This window comes from Zootoca vivipara, chromosome 4 (genome assembly GCF_965207765.1).
Source record: "Zootoca vivipara chromosome 4, rZooViv2.hap1.1, whole genome shotgun sequence".
Taxonomy (NCBI): domain Eukaryota; kingdom Metazoa; phylum Chordata; class Lepidosauria; order Squamata; family Lacertidae; genus Zootoca; species Zootoca vivipara.
In genome coordinates, this window is record NC_142587.1 from 32,241,219 (window position 1) to 32,267,658 (window position 26,440).

Consider the following 26,440-nt stretch of genomic DNA (forward strand, 5'->3'; position numbering starts at 1 on the left):
AAGGGGGAAGAAGAGAGAGTCCGTTAATTAAAAAAAACAAACCACATGGGTAAATAAGAAAAGGAGAAAATACAAAACCAGAAGAAATGTATATTAGTTTGTTAAGACAGGAATAGCAAAACAGGGAAATATGCAGAAGCCATCCTGGTCTACATCAAAGGTGGACAGGTGTGTTGTTTTGCCTGTTCATTTTGTAAAGGCTGAGAATGCCGCCCATAAGAAGATGCCATTTGGACTCTTGTATCCCTACAAGTCACAACAGATACACAATGTCTTGGGCAAAATTCACTGGGAATTTGTTTCCCCAATTACAAGGATTTCTAGTTGCAATACAGCAAAATGTTACCTGCTGTAGCACTAAAATCTCTTTGGAATGTTTTATGGGAAAGCGATTCATACATTAAATAAATAGCAGCAATGCACAAAACTACACGGCAAGATGGCTCCAAGGCTGCTGTGTTTGGAATGTTATTATCTCTCAAAAATGAACAGGCTGCTATACTATGAGAAAGAAGAGCTGAAGGAAGGAAGAGAGAAGGGTGGAACATACTGTAAAAAGGAGAACCACGGAGAGGTTGGGGGGGGGGGTTACACCAGCGACAAGTTTATACAACAATCTATAGAGCTACTTCAGCTGCACCCAAAGTATTGCAGCAACAAGAAATAGTCATCCCCCCACCACTGAACTTCAGAGTTTCCCTGCCCACCTGTCTCCATTGCACATCACAATCTACTTTTGAAAGGTTTTAAGGTTTCAAAACTCTTTCACAGCACAGCATGGGTTCATGATGAACAAATCCAAAATGCTATTGTTTACGTGGTCACCATCTCATGTTATGTGTTTAAACTTTTAACTGAGTTTTAAAATATTGAAGAAGCTACTATTATCAGATATTACAATTATTACAGAGTTTTCCTAATATTGGATTTTTGTGGAAGTGGAGGGGGAATCAATAAACTAACCCTGTTCAGCTAACCAATCAAGACTGTTGGGGGGGGGTTATTGTTTTTGTTTGTTTTGGCTTAGTTATTTACTTGTGTTTATCTTGTGTTTTATTCTGTGAACTGCCCTGAGATCTTTTGATGAAGGGTGGCATATTGATTATGATTATGATGTTACATTCCTCCTCACATTAAGGGTAGTTATGTGTTGCTCAATAAAGTCAGATGTATGAGATCTCCCTTTAAAATAGTAAATAGAGCAATATGGCTACCCAATCTGGGGTGCTTAATGCAAAAGGTGGAGAGACGGTGCAGGAAAAAAATTCACAGACACCTTACAGATCGGCCATGGAATTCTCCTGGATCCCCTTCATGGGATGGGGATTAGGAACCCTGTGCTGCAGTGGATCCTGTCCTATGTCTGGGACCGGGTCCAGAGAGTAGCATTAGGAGAGTGATTTTCAGCTCCCTGACGGTTATGCAATGGGGTGCCACAGGTCACTATTTCATCCCAAATAATATTTAATACCTATACGAAGCCATTTGGAGCAGTCATTAAGAGAGTTGGGTCTTAATTCTACACAACATCTGAATCAAGGAAAGGCTATGGTGCCCAAACACAGGGATGTGATAGAGGATAGAAAATAAGGTGAGCCTGAATCCTGGGAAGACAAGAGGTGCTGTGAATGAATGGTTCTTGCATATAAGAAATTGGCCAATTGCCAATTGCACCATCCTTAAAGGTGCTTCTGTGTAGTTTCTTCCCCCTGGAGGCCTAAGTAGCCTTGATAGCTAGGATCACCTTTTACCAGCTGAGGCTGATGCGACAGGCGTGGCCATTCCTGGGATGGGATAGATTTACCACAGTGGTCCAGGCACCGGTGACTTCAAAATTGGGATTACAGTGGTACCTTGGTTTACGAACTTAATCCATTCCGGAAGTCAGTTCTTAAACCAAAACCGTTCTTAAACCGAGGCGCACTTTCCCGAATGAGGCCTCCCGCCACTGGTGCCCTTCCACTGTTCGGATCCCATTCTTAGACCGAGGTATAAGTTCGCAAACCGAGACACTACTTCCAGTTTTGCGGAGTTTGTAAACCAAATCGTTCTTAAACCGGACTGTTCTTAAACCAAGGTGTGCAATGAACCCTAAGTGGAGCTTCCTTTGCAGCACTTGGGTCTAGAAACAGCAGTTAATGCAGAATGCTGCAGCACCATTGCTTGGCAGGAGTGAGATTTTGTCAGTGTATTGCAACTCTGCTCAAAGATCTGCAGCGGGAGGCTGATCAGTTACTAGGTGTTCCTATCGGTAAATAAAGCCGTCAACGATTTGGGACCAGTTTATCCCATATGTGCCACTCGACCACTTCAATCTGCAGAACTGGGATATGACAAATAACGTTCATTCCACACTTGGAAGGAATCAATCCTTCTGAGTGGCAACATTTACATTTTGGAATTCCACAATGCTTCCAGTGTTTGCTAAAAACTGTTTTATTGTTTAAGCAACCCTAACCAGACACGAAAACCTGACAGACATGTAATTTTAATGTTTGTTATAAAAACTGGTTTTATTTATATTTTGATTTTTTTTAGATTCGTTTTTAACATCTGGTTTTATTGGTAATTTTGATGTGTGTATTATATTTTATATAAACCACATTTAGAGGTTTCGATGATTAAGCAGTATTTAAGTCCTGTTAAATAAAATTAAATGACTAAAATGTCTTTTATAATCACAAAAAATAAAAACAAACAGTTTAATTGTACTCACAAGTACAGATGGCCCGATCTGCCAATTTTGGATTCTGAATCTCATTTTTCTGATCTTCAGTACACTCCTAATTGCTGTGTCATTTTGTGAATTTTGTTTTAAACACAGCTTTAAAATCATAATGTGCTTTATTGTGCATTTGGCCCAATACTGTACACACATTCTGCCTGCAATTTTCCCTGATGCATTTTTGTACATTATTTGTATGTTGTTTCTACTAATACACACATTTTTGTGCAGTCTTCCCTAATACAGTGGAACCGCGGAAGCCAAACGCTTGTGAACTCAAACATTTCAGCTCCCAGACGATTGAAAACCAAAAGTGATTGTTCCAGTTTTCAAATTATTAATTAATTATCAAACATTTTGGAAGTTGAACGGACTTCCATTCAATTTGCAAGGTACTTCTGTACAGGTTTAAATTTCTGCACATGTTTTAGGTTTCAGAACTGCACTTCAAGAGTGTGAAGTTCAATAGGTAGCTGCATTTCAGCTCACAGATTGGTTTGGGAAACGCCAGTTAGGGAGGTTCACATTTTAAAATGCAAGCAGAGCAAATGACTCTCCCATCTCTACACACAAGTAGAAACAGCCAAGAAAAGATTTTATCAGAAGAGAATACCCCAGCAATAAACCACAGTAGGCATAGGCAGATAAAAGTCATTATGTGTGTGTATACTATACTGAAAACATGTATATACCATTTAAGTGCAGGAAGATCAGGCATATAAACAACTAAAACTTTGTAAAAACAGAATTTAAATATAGAAGTATTAATCCCACAGGAGGTACATGCTGTAAAGGAAAGGCCTGTGGGAGGGGGCACGGAAAAGGAATAATCAGCATAGAAAATTAAAATGGCAGTACCCCTGCATGAGATTTATTTATTTATTTTACTAATCCAGATTTACACAGGATTTATATAACTAATCTTTTTAAATGGGTTCATTCCACAGTAATTCCTGTATCAAGTCAGTGACACACATACCAGAATTAAGAGAGAGAAATTACCTGGGTACTGGAGGGGCCCACTGCTCGTCTCGGGACTTTGACATCAAAGCCACTTTTGGGATCCTTCTCTCCCCTCAGCGCAGGGTCATTAAACGGCTCACGGCCACCTTCCCAGTCGCACACAGTCTTTCTGATCGCCTGGAGAACGCTAGTCACGATCCAAGAGGGCATGTGAGTTCCTGATAGAAGTGTGAACTCTTCCATAATAACCACAAGCATCCTGACACATGCATTTTAAAGGCACCACACATTCCTCAGATGGCTGAAACTGCCATATCGAGAAGACGCCTCATTTTTCACCAACGGAATGGCTAAAGCAAACATTCCATATCCTTGTGAATTCTTAAGCCTGGAAACCTCTGCTTTTAAATAATTGAGGACACAGCAGGTTTCTTTAGATTTACCATTCAAGTGCAAGTAACACCTTTCATTGCATCAAGGGGTGGGGGGGTCTTGTGTCAAAGGGACAGGGGGGTCACAGACAGTGCAGGGTCAAGTAGCTTCCTAAACCTGCCTCCAACATCCACACACTGAGCATGAATATCTGTAGCCCTCACTCCAACCCACAGACATCCATGTGCATAAACTTTTGTGGAAGGTTGGAACCTTGTGCTCTCCCCTTAAGACGCCCGCACTCAACACATGGGTGTTGTAGGGAGGAGGGAAGCTGTAGAATGTCAGTGCTTGGACAAGTTGTACAGGCCTGCTGTTTCTTCAATGTGTAGAGGCCCCTTCACACTTTGAAGTGCTGTTACAGCTCCAGGGGCCTTCTGGCAGTTCTCTCACTATGAGAAGTGAAGTTACAGGGAACCAGGCAGAGGGCCTTCTCGGTAGTGGTGCCCGCCCTGTGGAATGCCCTCCCACCAGATGTCAAGGAGATAAATAACTACACAACTTTTAGAAGACATCTGAAAGCAGCCCTGTATAGGGAAGTTTTAAATGTTTGATGTTTTGTTGTGTTTCAAGTATTTTGTTGGAAGCTGCCAAGAGTGGCTGGAACAACCCAGTCAGATGGGGGGGGGGCATATAAATAATAAAGTTATGGTGGTGGTGGTGATTAAAATTGCAACTGTGATGTAGACCCTTGTGAAGGAAAATGTTACTGGATATATATGGTTTAGCTTTGTTGCATAGGCAACATGCAAAGTAACTGTGCCATTACTTTCTCTCAAGAAATCTAGGGAACTGCAGTTCTGGGAGGAAACAAATTCCCAATAGCCTCACTAAGGAGGCAATCTACCAAGCCCTGCCTAAGAGATATGAATACAGCACCCTCTTCCTACTTTCCTAACTAATGACACGCATATAATGCCAGTACATTGCCACCCAATATCTGATCACTGGCCAGAACAGTTGCAGAGTAGCTCATCTGCAACTGCGGGAAGTATGGGACGAGAGCACTTGCAACTGCCTCCTTGGAGCTGTCACAACTGATTGGACCAGTTGCAGAAGCTCCGGCAATACTGCACAACTGCTGGGCCATGTGGTCTGTAGGACGCCAGGTAATACGGGTGGCCAGGAGAGGGAGAGCAATTGCACACAGCAGGTTTTGCAGATCCCATCCAAAAAAACATTCTCAAGTTTCCACTGGGAGAATGCAAGACAGTCCCACTGCATTATAACAGATGCTCTCAGGAGCTATGTTTTCTTTTAACAAATACTGCACGGCTGAAAGAAAAGCTAAATGGCACGAGAGCGCGTTAGCCACCACCTTTGGATGACATTCTTCTTCTTTTTGATGGCCTGTCTCAATGGTTCTCTAAGCGTAATCTGGGCGAAATCCTGGAGCGCGGCATAGATGGTATGGCGAATGGCATGATTGAAGACGCTTTCCATCCTCCCCATTAAAACCTGCAGCCCTTTAATCATCGCTATAACCTGTTGGGGGGGCAGGGAAATGGTTTTCACATAATTAGACAAAGCACAAGTCATGAAGAGAAAAGAGGTGGGGGTGATCGTGGTCTGAGGGCAGTTTCTCTTTCTTACCTCAACAAGAGCAAACTTCTCTTCGCTGGTATAATTGTATCGTGTTGCTCTTTCGTACTCTTCTGCATTGTCCGGACAATCTTTGTTGGAATATTTGTCTGTTGGGTGCACCAGCTTCCAAGAATACTGCAATTGATGAAGGGGGTTAAGAATGGCCAGAACTAACAAAAATTGAACTGAGAAACCACTGTAACAACTGCAATACACCACTAAGGCTGAATGAAAGCTTATATACTATTGTGCTTTTGAACAGGCAACTGCATTTCATTAGATCAACAGTTGCTAAGCCAGGCATCCCCAAACTTCGGCCCTCCAGATGTTTTGGACTACAATTCCCATCATCCCTGACCACTGGTCCTCTTAGCTAGGGATCATGGGAGTTGTAGGCCAAAACATCTGGAGGGCCGCAGTTTAGGGATGCCTGTGCTAAGCCCTAAAATAGGAAGATCAACACCCCCAAGCTAACAAATAAAGTGATGACGTGAATATAGAAGCAAGCTTCTCCGTGTGCAGGTAATGTATTGCTATTTTTACCACGTTCACCACATGGAGCTTTGGCACTGAAACTTGCATGATGGGGAACTCTTCCACAAGGAAGTGTTTTCAGTGGCTTCTGCAAAATGGCCATAACAGTAAAACAGTGGCTTTTAATCTTATATTCTGCTATAAATATTACTAAGAGGAAGGTGGACAAAAAACCCCACAAAGATTTCATACCAACTCAACTGGCGGAAAAACTCCTTCACAGCCTACAAATGTGACATTCAGACATATCTTCCACATAATAGCTTTGAGTCTATTTGAGATCTTTAACTCATCCAAGTAAGGGTACAAACAGAATATCACAAAACATTTCCACTCCCCCCCCCCAGTTGCTACTCTTTAGAACTTTCCACAGCCTGCCCGGCACATACCACTTCCATAACATGTGCACTCCATTGAGACAGAAGTTGAAGACCTTGGAGAGAAAGGTCAAAGAGCTTCCGATACTCAGCATCGGTCTTCTGAGCTTCTTGGCGGCCTGATCCAGTCACTACCTGTAATGAAAAGCATGCTTGTTAAAACATGCAGTGCATATATGACTAAACAAGAATTGTTTTAGAGTGCAGAACATAACCATCTGTGTGTGCTTTTTGGGTTTCAAACCTTTATAAAAAAAACACGCTGAGGCCCTCTTTCCATATTACAATATTGGAGCTGCTTCCCCATAGTGTAGCCCCATGCTGGTCCACTCAACACCCACGGAAGTGGGTGGCGCTGTGGTCTAAACCACTGAGCCTCTTGGGCTTGCCGATCAGAAGGTCAGTGGTTCGAATCCCCGTGATGGGGTGAGCTCCTGTTGCTCTGTCCCAGCTCCTGCCAACTTAGCAGTTCAAAAGCACACCAGTGCAAGTAGCTAAATAGATACCGCTGCAGTGGGAAGGTTTCCGTGTGCTCTGGTTTCCATCACGGTGTCCCACTGCGCCAGAAGCGGTTTAGTCCTGCTGGCCACATGACCTGGAAAGCTGTCTGTGGATAAACACCGGCTCCCTAGGCCCAAAAGCAAGATAAGCGCCACAACCCCATAGTCACCTTTGACGAACTTAACCGTCCAGGGGTCCTTTACCTTTTTCTCAGCACCCATAACAAGCTACAATTCGCAGGATTCTTTGTGGGGGAGACATGTACTTTAAATGAGTAGTGTTTTAAATTTATGACGAACAAGCATTTACACCACTATTTTCCCCGCTGGTCGAGCTGCCTCTGGTCTGGAACTCTCTCCCTTTAATAAGCGGGTTGGGAACGGAAAGACCCATAGTTAAATATACCAATGTGCTCTTTCTCCACCTTACTTTACATATTTTAGAACTGAGGCTGAAATATACTGTACAGTACTTAAGAAATGAACCCTGTGATCAAATTAAATCCTTGGTAATGCACATCATATGGCTTGCTGCCTTTCCAGGCTAAATATTTTCATAAACAAACTTGTGTCTAGTTGTTTTTAAAGAAGTACCGTATTTAAAAAACCTGGTATGGAACTTGTTAGAAAACTGACGTGCACAAATTTAGAATTCACTAATAGCACTTTGCCACTCAAAAGAGTGCAAATGTTTTACTGACACCACGCAAGTGTAAGACTAACGCTACCTAGTCTGTACGAGAAAGAGGGGCACATTTTTACGTTTAGGACTGCTAATGTAACAGGTTGGGTGCATATAAAACCCGATTTCATCCAAAGACTCGTGTCCTGCATTAATCTACACACCTCACTATTGCTGTAACGAGCCAGTTCCGAAATAAAACGCATGTGGTCGTCTCTTATCTGGATCATTTGCTCACAGATGTTGTACTGGGGACTGCTGCTGGAAGAAGTGCATGTCCACCTACGGTAGGGAAAAAAGAGAAAAGAAAGCATGAAATTACTAAAATAAATTTTATACAGTCCCATGGCAAAGAGATCCATGCCCCACAGATGAATTTTCTTTACGTGAACTGCAAGAATGACTTGGAGCAATTTCGTAGTTCTTGTAAAAAGGAAACTAGCATGTCTTTTCAGTTCTTACCTAGATTTATTTTCTTCATAGTGAGCACTAGTCTTAATGTATCTCGCCAGTTCGATCTGCATGTCGCCAAAAAGTGGAACTACTTGCAGCTGCTGGACTCGAGAGAAAACAAATTAAACAAAGTTAATTACCGTATGTGCACCTTCTGGTTTCGTTCAGGACTTAGCCACACAATCAGCAAATACATAAGCTAACTCTACAATTCTGTGATATGCAATCATGACTCTCCGTGGAAAGAATATTATTTTTTAAAGGTACCAAAAAACAACAACAATGCTGTGGTTTGTGCTGGCAAATTACAACATTCCCAGAACAGAACCAACACCTTCTGCTGGCAATAGTGCCTTCAACACACACACATCTGGCTTGAAACATCAGGGCAACACTAAGCAGCGGGGAATTTGTCATCTGGACATGCTGTCAACTTGAAATATAGTGGGTTGCATCCAACGATATATACTTGCACAAAAATACATCCTCTCCCCTTGAACCCCCCCCATTCTGGTTCTGGAGGTCCCCCAAACACTTCAGAAGGTAAGAAAAGGGAGGGGAAGTTGCATTGCACAAGCAGAGATCATTGTGCAAAAAGGAAGACATCAATGGATACAAACCTATGTATTTTAAGAATCATAGGTAGGAAACCACCTTCATGATGTAATCAGAGCCAGGAAAGTTCGCATGCCTAGTCACTCAGGTGACCAACCAACCACGTACCTAAGTAATATATAACCCCTCCCTTTTCAAAAGACAGACAACCTTCTTAACCAACCTTAAAAAACTTGTCAATCTTGTTCAGATTTATCCTTTTCTTGGCATCCAGCTTATAGATGTTACTAACACTGCCATCCATCAGATACAAACCAAAACCCATTACCTGAAAAGAGAATAAAATAACATTAAGACCTGTCGCCTGATTCTTAACTTGATCAATGCTCAAAGCAACAAAATGTTGTAAACCTTCCTCAAAATAGATAGTTTATTAGAACATAATGGCACAAGCATCATAAATATGATTCACCGTTTTCTTTTTCTACCATTGACCAAACTCTCTTTTCTAATTATGCATATGCACTTAATTTTCTATTATTTAAGTACCCCCAGAGTCATGCTGGACCTTTGCCTTGAGGCCATGATGAGCTGACATGATGGCTGATAAACCAAGGATGAATCCTGACATGGCAGAGGTGCTGTGCCTCAGGGATGCTCCTTGATAAAACATGGACACCAAAAGCCCAGTTCCTGTGACTCACAGTGACTAATTCCAGCTACAGTTAGGGCACCAGCTATGCCTGTTCCTGGTCCAATATAACCTGGTCATAGCTATCTATGATCTGGAAGCCTCCCAAATCAGGTTACCAAAATGTATTCTATACAGGGCTTTATTTGATGATGGTTTAGAAGCTGCAGCTAGTGTAAAATGTGATGGCTCATTGAGATGAGACCATAGCACATCTATTTTGAAGACTTTGCACCAGTGGCATATAGGCTACTCAATTCAATCAGTTAGCATTAACTTATAAAAGCCCTAACTGGCTTGGAATCTGAAGGAGCACCTCTTTCCATTATCAGCCTGTCTGTGTGTTAAGATCTGCAACAGAGCTTTCTTATGGTCCCACCATCATCAGAAGCCCATGGAGATATGACGTAGCCCCAACTCAATGGGGATATTTTCTTCCCCCAAGGATCAGCTAGTGCTGACATAAATTGCTTCTCAGTGCTGGAGGACAAAAATATATCCCAGGTGACTAGCCACTCAGACTTGGGGGAGATTTCATCCAAGTCCCAAATATGGCAACCACTGATGTCCAGAACAAAACACTGAGGTCATCAAGTCTTTCCAAGATAATTTTTAAATCATTTTTACAACCATGAAAATTCAGAGAGTTATATGCATGATGCTCTCTGTACATATACATTTTTCTCAGACCTAGTTATCTGGAAGTTGTTCATGCAGGAATATTGAAGCTTCTCTTATAAGAGCCCAGTTTCTAATTTAAGGTTTTCATAATTGTAATATATTTGGGAGATATCAGAAGCAAGTGAATTACAAAACTATCCTTCCTAAAATATTAAAATCAATCATTAACTCTAAACACAGAGTAAGACTGTGCTTCACCAGAGGCCATAGAAGTAGGCACCTGGATTTTTTTAAATAAAACACAGTCGAATACGTTAAGAATAAGCACAATAAGTTCTGGAACCCATAGAATATCCCAGCAAATTTTACCTGCTACATTTCAGAGCTATAAGCACCTGAAGGATAAATGCTTCAAATTATTCAAGTACAGTCATATCTCAGTTTACGACCGCCGCGGTTTGCGACCGATCGGATTGCGACCGCCGTGGACCCAGAAGTGTTTACATCCAAGTTCCGCAGCGTGCGGATGCGCAGAAGTGATCTGCGCAGTGCACGCATGTGCAGAAGCGCTCTATTGCCGCTTCGCGCAAGTGCAGAAGAGCCGCTCCATTTACAACCGGTCGCTCCCCGAAACAAATTGCGGTTGTATGACTGTATGTATGACTGTATGGTAATCAGATTTGAAAGCTGTTATACTAGTTTTCCTGTGCAGTCCTAGATATACTGCAAAAAGATTCCTAGGCACAAATAAACTACCCTTTCCAACATTTTAAAAATTACTACGGTATACTCATTTGGCTAAAAACCATGCGGAGCCATTTGGAGGCACAGTGCCGAAAATTTCCTGGGGACAAATACATTGCTTTTTTCAACATTACTATATTCGTTTAGCTAAAAGCCCATATAATGAATGCTGAGCAATTTAGTTCCACTAAGCATTGCAAATGATAGATTTGCCTCTGCATATCTTTTACCCAATATGACAAAATGACATAAAAACATTCTAATTCCATTTTTGCCTTTTCTCTACCCCCTTCATTAAAATCATTTAGTCCCTGTGCATATAGAAGTATGGAGGGAGGGAGTCACATACATAAAAGAGGCTGAAAATACTTCAAAGAGCATACCAATTATGCAAAGTTACTTGACAACAAACCTCTAGCATTTCAAGAGTATTTTCAATGCTCACCCAGCATCTCTCCCCTCCAACCCCCCCCCCATGTTGAAATGCTTCAAGCAGCATATCTTACTTTTAGGAGCATATGCTTCTCACTAGGCGTTAGATACATTTTGATTTCATAATAATCGATGCATAAATTCACAATATCAGCAAGCAGCTCTTCATAGCCAGGAATCACCTCAAGTTGTTGCTGTAAAGACTAGAACAGAAACCAGTTTAACTTTGTATAGAGCAAAGGGGGGGGGGATCAAGAGAGAATATTTGTGGAACTCATACATATGGAAATAGCTGGATTTTATTATATTATTAAGCACGTAAGATACCGTGCTCTGTACAAGAATAAGAAGGTAATGATGACACCATAGTTTTGTTTACTTAAAAACATACCTGCGTAATCTTATTGTGATTAGCAAGAAACATGGAGAGGTTCTGGGATTCTTGAATAGACTGAGGATCGGCCATTTTACGCAGAAATTGGGCAGCCCTTCAAAGGAAACAGGAAAAAAGAAGTTAAATCTTGCAAGAACGATAGACAGAGAGCCCTTATGTCACTGGCCCCTGCAAGAAAGCACATTACTGCAAAGCCAAGTGTATGAATTAAGGACATTAATGATTCGTTGTCACTGGATAAAGACGGCTTCTGCTGGCCTCCACTAGCTTTTCTGCTGCTAGAGAAGAAGCCAGCACACACATGTGCAAATGCATGCACACTATGGTGTGGGATCCAATGTCACACCTTGATGAGCAATGTAGAAACCAATATATGTGAGTGCAGTGGGCAGGAGACTCAGGTTGTTGTCCCGACACACTCTGTTCTGTCATTATTTTCCAGCAGCAATAATTTGTGATGCAAGTGACTCACGGTTGCCAGCATAGGGGCAACTGGCGCATTCATGGAGACTGATCCTGCAACAGTGGCTTTCCATTAGGATCAGTTCTGACAGGGTAATTAGGCGGAGCCACTTCTACTTTGGAATCAACTTTCAGCAGTAACTACCTACGGTAATTTTTAAATCATTCTTGACGAACCACGCAGAATGCAGGTGTGTGTCAAGAACAGCACCCAAAATCAACTTCATTTTTTCCTTCCTGAACTTCTTTCTTTTTTTCACCTTCCTTTTTAGGCTGAAATATTTGCTTATTTTATATTTCTAATTCACCCCTCTTGAGTAGACAGCAAATTTTAAGACATGCAACAATATAAAAATACACCGAGAGGCAAGGACTTCGTTTATGGTTGGAAGTTAATAGATTGACGTCATACAGGTAGCAAAGGGAAAAGGTTGTGAAATAACACTCAGTGATTGAATGGCATCTCACTTAAGACAAGTCAAACCATGCAGGCAAGAGAATAAAGAAACCTCCTACAACTTATTACACACCCATAAGGGGTGCAGATCCAAACTACCAATTTTAAACAAATAATTAAAGTGGGAGTTAGCTGGGTGTGTCGTTTTCAGCTGCCATCTGAAGACAGAGCTCCTAGAAAACTGCCTTCTCTCTTTGCTTCCCCACCCTCACCCCCTCTCACTCACACACTACCCTTAAGAAGTCCAAAAGCAACAGCACAGCCTGAACTGCACGCGGTTTTACACTCAGACACTAGGTGGTTGTCTTCCCCGCTGCACAGAATGGGATTTTTCTGAAAAGAGCAGTGTGGGATTAACGAAGCTATTCATCATAATTAACATCATAATTAACCACCTGGCACATTTCCGTCGGGCATCGTTTTGCAGGTGTTATCTCAGAGGAAGAGGTGCTTGTTGCCTACAAGGAACCCAAACCTATGCACTTTTTCACAGAAGCAAGTCCTAAGGTATGAACTGCAGGTGACTGCAGCATTAAGGCACAGAACATAGAGATAACACACTCGGAAGACAGCAGCTCAAACATCTGATGAACCCAGCTTGATTTTATTTTTTAAGCTGTGCTGATGCTAAAACCTCCTTACAAATAAGATTGCTTCCTTATGATAGTGCAATGTGCCACAGGTCCATCCCATTGTAGCTCAGACTAGGTTCCTTATTGCAGTGGCAGAAGACACTTCCCACTGAAGTTAGAAAGGCTCTGCCATGGTTTACATCTAACAGGTTGCTAACTTTAATTTCTTGGGGGTTTTTATAAGCTACCGCAGAATTATGAGTTCACTCAAGAGCAGTTAATCTATGTTCTCATCTATTTTATTTACAGAGGGTTTTTTGTGTATACTGCTATGGTATTATTGTGATGTTCAGCGGCTTATAAAAATTTGTGATAAATAAAATCAGACCTGGCAAGACTCGCAAGGTCCCACCATGAGCAGAATGGAATGCCACTTATGTGCAATGGAATGTCTCATGCATTCCATGCCCTCTCCCCACCCCCACCCCCAGCACACTCTCAATATCTGGCCATGAGATAGTGGATTCTGCCCCCAAGCTTCAGACTGTGGTGCACCAGAAATGAAGGACTGTACCTCAACAAGCATGCTTTGGAGGCTCTCTATTGACGTGGTTCAGAACCGGATATGGGCACTGAAATTGTTCCAAGGCTGAGCCCCCAGCTCTAAGAAGGTTCCACCAGAATTAATGCATTTTCCAGTGCAACATTTTTCTCCAACCTTTCTCCAACAGTTATCACCATTGGGGGTGCTTTTGCAAAGATGCTCATGGAGGCATATTGTAACAGAAACGCAATTTCAAAACGGGCAACCCATTTGTATTCCACCCCTCCAGAAAGAGATATCCACGCACAAAAGTCATCTCTCATCTGCCTCATGCACATTTCCTGAAGAAACAGGTAAGAAGAAGGTCACATTGACACTAGTCCCCAATCCATAGCTGTCAAGTTTTCCCTTTTCTCGCGAGGAAGCCTATTCAGCATAAGGGAATTTCCCTTTAAAAAAGGGGGAACTTGACAGCTATGCCCCAATCTTGTGCAATTTCTAACCTGAGCCCACCTCTTCTTGTTTCAACTCACTGTGAGAATATTTTCCAGGACACATTTTATACCTTTTGGGGGGGGTGGGGTGGGGAGATATATATTTTACAAGTATACACAAAATGTGAATATAGCATACAGCAAACAACTAGTGCCATCTTGTGGCCACATTGTCCTGTGGTGCTATAGGCAACTTCATATGCCAAGAGAAAAAGAATTATTTCCTTTTCCATAGGGGTAAATGCTGCCAGAAGACTTAATCTGAAACTCCTTGCAGAGAATGAGCCTCTATCAAACAGAGGTTTGAAAACAAAAGAAGTATGTTTCCAGTATATAAACACTCTTGAGGGTTGTCCGACATATTATAATTTTTCTGATGATACACAAAATACTTCACATGTACTCATAAAACTGTCAAAATATGTGTACACAATGACTGCATTTTTCTACATATTTCTATAGGCATGTATGCTAGGAAGCTAGTATGTCTCACAGCAACCTGCCACAGAGGTATTCGGAGATGAAAACATGTTTGCCACCACGCAATCGGTGAAGTAGCCTTAATTCAACAGGTATGACCAGGCACAGGCAAACTCGGCCCTCCAGATGCTTTGGGACTACAACTCCCATCATCCCTAGATAACAGGACCAATCGTCAGTGATAGCAAACACGATACTAAAACTCTGTACTAGTTGGCATGATTCACAGTAACAACATAAACCAACTATACAAAACGCTGCCCCCAGCCCCACAGAGCATCTCACCGTTTGTAGGCCGAATGGTCATTCTTCACGCTGCACTTCATATTTTTCAGCTCATCCAAAACAGCAAACATGTTGATAAATTTTCCCAGAGTGATCAGATATGCTTCAGACACAAAGTCCTTCCTCCTCTCGGCATGACACAAACGCTTCACCTCTCCACAGAATCTTTCGATTGCATTTCTCTGTTGATAAAAACAAATCTCTGTTGTTGTTGTTGTTGTTGTTGTTGTTGTTGAAAGTAAGAGTGCTACCCACAGGTTGTAGTGATCAGATTTGTCCATACACTGCCATACACAAAATGACTCTCCACGTGAACCAGTCATTAAGTAATAAATACCACACATATCTACCATGGAACGGTCAAGGCAGATGAGGAAGGAAGAATGCTGGAAAAAGCAGCAATCATGGAAAGCACTGGGGAAGCAGAACAACCATCAAGCTAGCAACCAATATCATTTACCTGAAAGTACATAAAATTCATCAGTTTTGTGACCTCTGGTTCCAGCACTTCCACTGTTTTTTCATAAATTTCCACTCTGTTTGGCTGCTCATTACATTTCACCTGAAATGGGGAGGGCAGAATTTGTCAGATTACGGTATATATTCTTCATACACATCTTCCTCACCTAGTTAACCTCCGCACACAAAAATATCTATTTCAAAACATGCAAGCTACACTATGCCACATAACACAGCTTCTTATCGAGCACTTGATTCAATAACTATTTTACCCAATGCAACACACTTGAGTCAAGCCCTGGGAAGGGCTTGCCTAGTAGTTCAATAGCAGGTCTGTGGTGTCTCTTACAAAGACCGAGAGAGGGGTGAGTACAGCTTCACATTGGTTCTGCTTCTAGTCCTACTAAAATAGAGGAAGATCATCTCCAATGTCAGCACCTGCCCTCTTTCCACTGCACAGCACTTCCTCATGAATTTTGTAACGTTGTCCCCTATTGCAGTAAAAAATATGTGTGCTGCAAGAATGAGAAAGCATCCAAGAAAAAGATAGGAAGTGATCCCTGTACACTGAGACATGCGACCTTACCTGAGGAATGGCTCTTGAGCAGCTTCTCCATGTATACAGCATGACAGCATATTCTTGCCCTTCTTCCAACATTTCGTTCTGTCATAAAAATAAAAGCTGTTATTTCGACGAAGAAGGTGCACACGGAAGTTTACTGGTGCTAGCGGCAATATAAAGAATGAGAAATAAAACATCTGTCTGGCATCTCAGAAGAGATAAGCTAAAAGCTTTCATCGGAACACCGACCAAAATTTTGCTTTGACTATTTCTCCAGCTCTGAACAGCACCAACTGGGAATTCTAAGCCCTGGTTCTTCCAAGTAATTGTGCTTAGGAACATAGCCAAATCTTTTGTTTTCAACAATAATGGTTACGGCTTCAACAAATTACTGAATGAATACTATCCCCTAACCAACGGTGGGAGAAAAAGGTTCTTGGGATGCTTAATTGGTATGTGCCCAATACTAAACTCTCACATTTGAGCAGAATCATATAACAGTCCAACTGCAGAAACAGAGTACTGTGTTATTTATACCAGGTCAGACTGTTAGTCCATCGAGCCAACTGCCTCCTCTGACTCGCAGTAGCTCTTTAGGGTCCTACACAAAGGGTCTTTCACATTGCTTGCTACCCAATCCTTTCAAAACTGGAGATGCCAGGGAATGAGCCTCGGAATGCTACAAAACATGGCCCCTCCCTTAAAGACAAAGAACCTTGGACCTCTAGCATCCTAAGTGAGAATCGTGCATCCTAGACCAACCTTCCCTAGCCTGGTGTTTTTGGACAACAACACCCATCAGCTCTAGCCATCAAAGCCTTCCCCTTTAAATCGTAAAAAGAAAGGCTAAGCAGTGAAACTTGCCAATCCAGTATATAACTAAGGAATAATGTAACACAAGACGGCTTATTTTAGCAGAATCAAGGATCAAGACAGTCTACGGTCAGCATTTCTCAGACTTTTTTGAGTTAACTCTATCCCCTTTAAGCTTCCTCTATATTCTGGTGCCTCCTCCTACAACTTACATTTAAAGAACTTCAAATAAACTTTTTTTTTATTTGTTGGACCTAAATAATCACAATGATACAAACTGAGAAAATACACATACACACACAAAATAAAAGAATGAAATTACGACAAAGTTTCTACCACAGAACAGGTGAAAGTACTGAAAAGTATCCAGAACATATCCAGAATATACACATATAGTTTAACACTTTTTTCCCAAAAAAGCGCGCCATATGAATTTTCCAGGTTGAAATAAACATAATAGCATAATTTCCCACTTCCTTCTACTGTAATCAGATCCCGACAAAAGAAAATCGTTCAGTTTTTACCATGCTACCCTTTCCCCACTCGGGGACCCCACTGAAACAGGAAGGAAGAAAAACACAATTAAAATATTTACCATATTAGAATGAACAGTTGCCTGTTCGATGTATCGTGCAATGCCTGTGACAAATGCATTCCTGTCTTCAAAATTGGTGTTGAAATTTGGCTGCATGAAAGGAAATAAGACACCAAAATGATCAAAGGTCTTGAAGAAGTTTATTCAAATGGTGGTCTTAAACAGGTCAACAAATATTTCATTTTGCAGATGCCATACCTGATAAAGCAAGGATGATGGAGGGGGCTCAATACATGGTTGTTGGTCTGGCAGTGGCAATTCTTCCAAGAGATCGACATTGGACAAAGCGTCCTCCAAGGTAACTTGGGCAGTCATTTTGGTTCTATAAGGAGCAAACATAACTTTAAACAACTGGCAAAATCCATAACAGGTAGAGATGACCTGCATCATGCTGTAGACCAGCAATGGTTAATCTTTTTTCATACTCAGGGACATTTTGACCCATGGGTCCAGTCATCAATGAACAGCATGTCAAAGAGGGCACAGCAAAAGCAGATGTGGCCAAATGGATGAAACCACTCCATTTCCTTTAAACTCAACAAATCTGAGGGGGATCTTTGTGGTGGTACAAATGGTTTCTGCCATCACAGTATCACAGCAGAGTAGTCAGTAAAAGAAAATTCAATTTTGTTTTGTTTTTTTAATTAAGACATGGAAACAATGGGGGAGGGGCACAAAAAACATTTTGGCATCACCACAGCGGTACTAAAAAGGGGCATAAAAAACCCTCTCAGAGATGTCAGATGTGGCCTGCAGGATAGGCAACCCCCCCCCCTATTCTGGACATAAAGGTGCCTGGTGTGTGCAAAAAAGGAAATTATGGGATCCAGTTCCTTTTGGGTTTAAGCATTAGACTGGAAGCCACAGGCAAAGAGGAATTCACTGCCCGCAAGTGAGTAGGTTGGTGGAGAAGGATGAAGCATTCAATCTCTCCTCTGTATCAAGCATAAAACCAAAAAAAATCCTTCAGTAGCACCTTAAAGACCAACTAAGTTTTTATTTTGGTATGAGCTTTCATGTGCATGCACACTTCTTCAGATACACTGAAACAGAAGCATAAAACCGTGTGAGATACTAGAGGAGTGTAGCCCCATCTTCCACAACCAGCATAGAAATACAGGCCTCCTTCCTTCCTCTGCAGTCTTGTAAAATAAATAACCAAATAAATAAAATGCAGTGGCTCCTGTGGGCATACTTAAAAGGCTGTCCTTGCTTTCGTGTTTCACAGAGAACAGTCAACATGATATAACTTCAGCCCATCACACTCGTAAAGAACGACTGAGATGTGAAGAGTACCACATCCTGGGGAGCTTTCACTCATAAGTTTACCACATGTGGGGAAACGTTCGGAAGAAAAATTCACCGAAGATGACAGGCAAAAGTCATAACATTAGTAGCTATCACAACAACAAACAATTGCAAGGTCCTTGCTTCTATCTATCACATACTGTCTATCTCAGGGGAGGAGGAAACTCTTCCCCAAGCCACACCCTTTAAAAGTGATGCTCCTCACTATAAATGTATCATTACACAGCCTCTTGCTTCCTTGAAAAGAGGCTGGAGAGGGGTCTATAGGTGGATAAAACCTAGTAGCCCCTCTGACCCTGCCCCACCACTGAAATGTGGCCCCCAGAAGATTATTCATGAGTGAATGTGGTCCCTGGGCTGAAAAATGTTCCCCATCCCTGGTCCAGCTAAAAGAACCCAGTATTTAATTCCCAGGTGACCAGAAGTCTGCTTCCAAGTCAACAGCCTTTGACCTGGAAATGCAGATGTGGTGGGATCTGCTGCAGTTCCTCATTTATTGTTATTCTTAGAATTGGTAGTGACCTCAAAGGTCATCCAACCCAATCCCCTTCTGATGCAGGAGACCCACTGCTACATAATTCCCATCTCACTGCTGATTCCTGGAACTGCAAAGGAATTCTCAAATTAAGTTCTGGAGTGTCTTGGCTCAACTTAAATCCTTCTACAATTCCCACATCATGGCTTCTTACCGGTTATGTTGCCAAACTGTGCACGGTGAATGATTTCTTAAGCCTCTTGCAATGACAAACCTAGCGACCTGATTTCTACTTTACTATAGCCTCTGCAGCATCCTTTCATCGCCAGCATTCAATATTGTGCCATTATACCCTGACATGACTCTTCAGCTCTGTCACTGAGTAAGCAGGGCTAAATTTAGTCAGCGTGGTTACTGGTAACCTACAAACTGCATAAACTCACTACGGTAATTCAGAAATAGTGACTCACTTTCAAATGGTTTGCCTATACTTATAGGCAATTTTGGCTATATTTACTTATAGGCAGTTTTGCCTATACTTTTTCTTCCTATACTGGAAGAAAAACAAAGGCCGCCGCTAGTCGTAGAAAAACAGCACCTATTCATCATCATCATCATCAACTCTCAATATATGTACAAATTCAGCCAGTGAGAGCTATTGTTGTTGTTTCATTGGCAAGATGTAGACCAGTACCCTGGCTGTTTCTATATTAGAACAAATTCAATTTTAAGTCAACAGGCAAAATTTTAACTCACCAAGCAACTTTTTTAATCTTGGGTGTTGCTTTCAGGTAAATACTGATCAGAATTTAATTTTGTAAGCATTTTTAGGGCACAATTGTCCGTGACTGCCCTACCCCCATTTTTAAAATGGGGATGAAAAAACAAAACACACTAATTCAGTAACTGTTTGGAAGAGAGAGATAACAGAATGAAAACATGTGTGCATACTCATCAGCATTCCATTCTGTGTTTCAATTTCAAACTCCAGATCAAATTATCTCCATTATTTTTCAATGATGGTTAGGGAAAGTTGTGAGGAAACTATACTGGGGTTATCAATATACGGTAGTCTGAGATCACCAACTAAAGACTGATATAACCAACTAAACTTGGTATCCATGTTTCCATCATAGTTTTCTGCTTGAAGTTCAATGACCAGCTTGATCCCTGCTCCCTTTTCTAATGGCAAAGTGGAAATGGTCCAAGATACACGTTATTATAAATATCTGAAGCAAAGCCTCTATAATATTGTGCTATACAGTACTTGACTTCAAGTGGGACCAAATCTGCTTCAAAGTCATTTATAGCTCAACACTAACCATATCTACAGTGGCACCTCGACATACGAACAACTCGACAACCAAATCGCTCGACATCCGAACGAAAACTGTGGCGGTTTTAGATAGGGTTTTTTTTACTTACGGATTTTTCCGTTTCCAATGCATTCCTATGGGAAATCACGTTTCCAATGGCGCTTTTCGACTTACGAATTTTTCGACCTACAAAGGTGCCTTCGGAACGGATAAAATTTGTAAGTCGAGGCACCACTGTACTTATAAAGAAGTCCTATGGGATTCAATGGATCTTACTCTGGTAAATGGGGTTAGGACTGCAGCCTTCACTAAATTATCAATTGGTTTTAAAGTCAATTTATTCTTGCATGCCTCATTTAAACATACTGTAGTCAGAAGCGTGTCTTGTATTACCAAGACCACTATGGATTTTCTCTTTGGTTTGTCTGGGCATATAGATTTGAAGTGGGGTGAACAGAACAAACCTTTTGTAGTTTCTCTTTAAGAGATGTGCATACATCTTACACTTCCTTATTTTAACTCTAAGCAAGCAAGAAAAACCAGCATTTGACTGACAGAGAAACAACGGGAAGAGCGCTCATCAGCACAAAATACTGTGATTCAAAAAAAGAAAGAAATCAGCAGATTGTCACATAGCTACGCCTTGTCTACATTGCAGACCTATTCAGTATTTTTTAGCTTATTCAGGTTTCTAAGCTGTGGGTGGATGAGGCAAAGTGTTCCCCTCCTGGCCCAGCACAGAAACAGAAGAAACTGCAGAAAGGAGGGACAGGGTACTTTGTCCCTACTCTAGCATGCAACAAAACTGCATATATAATTCACAAATAGTTCAACTCAAGGCTGTAAAATGTTCTTCCTGAAGACAGCTCCATCACTGCCCACCTTCCACTGAAAACGTGATTATTCTGGAGGTTTTTTATATATTTTTAATTTAATATTTGTTACTGTGGCCTTTTGGCTGTGATGTTTTAAGTCCATCATAAATTGTTTTATAGTGCTTTTTTATTGTTGTAAACAAACCTGAAAAACTTAGTTGGGAAAGAAGGGACCTAAATGTTTTAAACAAATAAAAAGGCACCACAGAAGAATACCGCAATAAGATTTGCCATGTATATATAAACATGTTGAGTTCTCTTCTGGAAGCATTTTTAAAAAACTATAAACAAGTTCTCAAGACTCCCTGAAAAGTTTATTTCCACCATAATGAAGGCAATTATGGTCCCAACAAAGCTGAAACTTCTCAACAGAAACGAGCAAGAAACCCTAAGAGCAAAAGCCTCAATATGTGACGAGTAGCAGATCACCTGAACCATCAGAGGGTTGGACTCTTGATGTTCCTTGCAACTCTGATTCTATGAAATAACTGCCATGCAGTTCTGCACACAGTTAGTTATCTTGTACAAAGGATATTTGGTAAAGGTAAAGGGAACCCTGACCATTAGGTCCAGTCGTGACCGACTCTGGGGTTGCGGCGCTCATCTCGCATTATTGGCCGAGGGAGCCGGCGTACAGCTTCCTGGTCATGTGGCCAGCATGAGTAAGCCACTTCTGGTGAAACCAGAGCAGCGCACAGAAACGCCGTTTACCTTCCCGCGGTAGGCGGTACCTATTTATCTACTTGCACTTTGACATGCTTTCGAACTGCTAGGTTGGCAGGAGCAGGGACCAAGCAACCGCCAACCTTCTGATCGGCAAGCCCTAGGCTCAGTGGTTTAACCCACAGCGCCACCCGCGTCCCACAAAGGATATTTACAGCTGGCTAAAACCGGCCACATAACTTGCACATCTAAGATCTTTAGATGAAGATTCCTTTTTCACATGCAAATTTCATATGCAGCTTAAGAGAAATGCAAAAAATAGCTACTCCATGCATGAAGCACCATCTGCACAACTTCCTCTCTTTCACTTCTGCTCAGAAAATTCCTCTCCAAGGACAGATGCAGTGAATCCATTCAGAGAACCTTAAAATTACCGAGTTGGAATGTACTGGAAGAAACCAAGAGAGGTCTATGGAAGCTTGGAGACAAAAATCTTGAGTAGCAGAGGGGGACCCTGAGGAAAATGAAAACTACAGTGTACACTGCAAAAACTGCATGTAATATTCCACTATTTCTTTCCTCATGGGACGTTTCCCTATCACTATTTTAACCGGGGTTAGCTAACGTAGTGCCTTTCAGATGTTGCTGGAATACAACTCCCATCATCTCAAACCATTGGCCATACTGGCTAAGGTTGATAAGAGGGCACCACATTAGCTACCTCTGATCTGAAGAAAACACAGGTGTGGAAGAAAAGCCACCAAACCACCAATAATTCCAACCGAGTACAGTGCATGCGCACAGTGGCTAAATCTACACCCCAAAACTTCTTGTTTCTATATTAGTTAAAGGAGTCCATGTAAGCTGCAACACATCCACTAGTCACATCATGTATGTGCATGCTTATCAGCTTCCTACAATCTATCACACTGGTTTTCACTTCTAATACCCAAATAAATGCTAAATACCCTGGTATCTGTATTATGCCAAACACCTTATTCTTCCTTAAGTCATCTTGCAGAGATATCCAACCATGTTAAAGAGTGCAGGTAGACTGACATGAATGGATGCCCCACAAACAAGAGAGGGCATTGTGCTATGTAAGAGCTAGCCTACAGCCTAGAGTTGTGCAGACAAAAAAGTTTAGATCCCACTGAGAGCTAGATCTTTAAAACACAAGTAAAGTGCAGCTGGATGAGGCCCAAGTTCCATTTAGTCCTGTTCTTACAGTGGTCAACCAGATGCCTATGGAAAGCCTGCAACCAGGGCCTGAGTGCAACATGCGCTCTCCCCAACTGTGAGTTCCCAATTCAGAGGTCTACTGCCTTCGCCAGTGAAAGAACAGTCACTGAGTCATCCATAGCCCTATCCTCTTAGTGTGACCACTCTATAGAACCCCTTACGTGAATAGCAGGAAAACAGAAGGTATTCCTGGTAGTCACTTTCAGGAAGCTCTCACGTATTCATGGCTATATGTTGGACCTTGAGGGATGGAAGACGAGAACATGACAAATGCTCCTGAATTCCTTTTTACAACCATGTCCCTTCCAAGCTACATGAGACTAAGGTTGGGTTCAATTTTTATATTCCATTAGAATATTTTCTTCGGCTCCTTTTTTGTCCAACTACATTATCAGCATTTAACTGGAATACTCTGGGCTACTTAAGTTTGATTCTTCAATATTCTCTTGAGAATCCCTTGCAGTACAAACGTGGACTTCATTAATGAATAAAAAAAAATCATATTGTAAGAGCAGCCCTACTGAATCAGAGTGAAAGCCAGATTCTATTCTAGCATCTTGTATTCCACAGCGGCCAAAGCCTACTTTGGCCACCTCATGAGAAGAGAAGAATCCTTGGAAAAGACCCTGATGTTGGGAAAGATTGAGGGCACTAGGAGAAGGGGACGACAGAGGACAAGATGGTTGGACAGTGTTCTCGAAGCTACAAACATGAGTTTGACCAAACTGCGGGAGGCAGTGGAAGACAGGAGTGCCTGGCGTGCTCTGGTCCATGGGGTCACGAAGAGTCGGACACGTCTAAACGACTAAACAACAACATTCCACAGCGGCACATCCCATTTAAAAGCAAGAAAGTTCAAAACAGTTCTGACAAGATTAGCAATGAAAACTAATGGGAGTACGCAAAAATGGCGAAACCTACCGGAAGAATAAGAAACCAAGAAGACTTTTTAAAATAGAGTGGGGGAAATTTATTGATTATCTGAAGATGCATTGTAAACAGATCAAAACATTAGCAGGACTGATATAAACATGTGCAGTAAGAGATAGACAAGAGAAAATTGGTAAAAAGATTTGAATTGGATATGCAGTAATAAAAAGATATAAAATAAATAACTGCAGAAAGGATGGGAGGGGAGTCGAAGGGAAAGTAAACTGGTTCTGTAAATAATTGTTTTTAAAATATTTGTAAAATGTGAAAATGAAAAAAATAAAAGCAAGAAGGTTCATTGGCATCTAAAGAGATTGCTTAAAACAGCAAAACATTAACAGGTGTGAGTTAAGAGAATTTGTGTAGTGTGTTAATTAAATTGTTTGTACACAGGACACCTGTTCTTGATCTCCATTCCTCAATGACCATGTGAAAAATATGTGAATCACAGTATCCTAAATATAGAAAACACTGGGAAGAGTAAAATAATTTTGCATAATGCTGTGGCCAGAAGACCATTAATGTAAATTATGTTCACTACCCCAAAACCCAACCAAAGGGTTCATTGTTGTTGTTTAGTCGTGTCCGACTCTTCGTGACCCCATGGACCATAGCACGCCAGGCACTCCTGTCTTGCACTGCCTCCCGCAGTTTGGTCAAACTCATAATTTTGCATAATGCTGTGGCCAGAAGACCATTAATGTAAATTATGTTCACTACCCCAAAACCCAACCAAAGGGTTCATAATGTAGTGTTATGCCTGAATGCCTGAACCCATCCCTAGAATTGAGGCTACTAAAATCAGCCTAAAATGCAAGTATTCCAACACCCCGTGTCATATTTCAGTGTTTTGCAAGTTCAACTTTTGTGTTAGGGTACTGAAATGTGAGTGCCTCTCAGTGAAAGACACTGATTTTGGAACACCTGAAACCTACACTATATAAACTGCTTACTGCAGAAATTCACAAAACTACAAGAGAAAGGCGCATATTTCTGGAAAAGCCTGCCAGTCTTAGGTCTGGCCAATTTAAAACAAGTTCATTGTTTTTAATGATTAGTTGCTATTTAATGACAGCTGCTTTCCTCTATGCATGTTTACTCCAAAACAAGTCCCATTAACTTCTGAGTAGGTCTGCAATGGATTATGGTAGTCAAACTCCATTACCTTTCAGACTAAGGCACGGGTGTCAAACACAAGGCCCGGGGGCCAAATCCGGCCCGCCAGACCTCGTCATGTGGCCCGCCGAGCGCCCCAGCCAGCGGGACCCAGCAGCGGGACCTTGCTGCTGAAGCGCCGCGCCGACAAAGCGCCGACAAACAGCTGGGTCCTGGGGGTGTTAGAAAGGCGCTGCGTGGAGCGCCCCGAGCCACAGCAGGAGAAGGAGGAGGCAGCTTGCCGGGTCAGCGCCCAGCAGCGCCGCACGGAGAGTGCCGAGCCTCTGGGACGCAGCAGTGCTCTGTAGCACTTTGAATCGTCCTCCTCCTGCCACGGCTCGGCGCCTGGAAACGGCTGCTGCTGCTGCTGCTGTTGCTGCTGCTGCTGCTGAAGCACAGACAAAGCACCCAGCAGCGCCGCGTGGAGCTGCATGTAGAAGGACCCCAGCATCTCCAGGTACCAGTAGCTCTGCAAAGCTCCTGCATGAAACCCTAGCGAGCCTCCACCACCCAGTGCAGTTACCAAAAATCATTTTTCAATAAATTGTACAATAATTGTACATTTGAATATCTACTTGCCATTATTCTGACTATGTTTCTGCTTTCAGAGCTAGTTATTACTGACATTATTACAAAAAAACAGTAATAATTGAATGCAGTGACAATAATTTATGATAATAAAGAGTGGACACATAGTCCTACAGATACAACCGGCCCTTTGAGGGTGACCAAACTGCTGATGCGGCCCCCGATGAATTTGAGTTTGACACCCCTGGACTAAGGGGTGCTACCAAAGATTAACTTTCTCACCCTTTCAATGTGTGTCATATCCAAAGTCTCCTTCAAATTACCCTAGTCTCTTAGCAAGTTATGATACCTTCAAGTTTCCCCAAGCTTTCTGTGAAATTTCTCAAAATAGAGGGCTGGTCTCACTCTCTCTCTGGTCACCCCACAAACGCCTAACAAAACATATGTGGGTGGGCAGGCTGGCAATTTGTCTGGGCTTCTTTACAATGCTGAAGTGTGGGACCAAAGGGTGGCGTTTTCTGCCAAATTAAGAGACTTA

At 41.9% G+C, this 26,440-nt stretch overlaps 1 protein-coding gene across 4 annotated transcripts in view; it reads right to left on the reverse strand.

The window, feature by feature from the left end:
• CYFIP1 (cytoplasmic FMR1 interacting protein 1) overlaps positions 1-26,440 on the reverse strand; it is a 61,833-nt gene that overhangs the window by 34,543 nt on the left and 850 nt on the right. For all 4 annotated transcript variants that reach the window (XM_088668668.1, XM_035116313.3, XM_035116314.3 and 1 more), the window contains exons 2-15: positions 17,609-17,732; positions 17,411-17,500; positions 16,027-16,104; positions 15,442-15,543; positions 14,982-15,163; positions 11,685-11,781; positions 11,368-11,496; positions 9,029-9,133; positions 8,260-8,351; positions 7,962-8,079; positions 6,628-6,750; positions 5,714-5,839; positions 5,439-5,605; positions 3,728-3,875 (exon numbers count right to left, since the gene is read on the reverse strand). Coding sequence is in view for 2 of the 4 variants with exons in the window: in XM_035116313.3 (XP_034972204.2) it covers positions 3,728-3,875; positions 5,439-5,605; positions 5,714-5,839; positions 6,628-6,750; positions 7,962-8,079; positions 8,260-8,351; positions 9,029-9,133; positions 11,368-11,496; positions 11,685-11,781; positions 14,982-15,163; positions 15,442-15,543; positions 16,027-16,104; positions 17,411-17,500; positions 17,609-17,725 (1,674 nt within the window). In the remaining 2 variants the exon portion in view is untranslated. The remainder of the gene's footprint in view (positions 1-3,727; positions 3,876-5,438; positions 5,606-5,713; positions 5,840-6,627; positions 6,751-7,961; positions 8,080-8,259; positions 8,352-9,028; positions 9,134-11,367; positions 11,497-11,684; positions 11,782-14,981; positions 15,164-15,441; positions 15,544-16,026; positions 16,105-17,410; positions 17,501-17,608; positions 17,733-26,440) is intronic.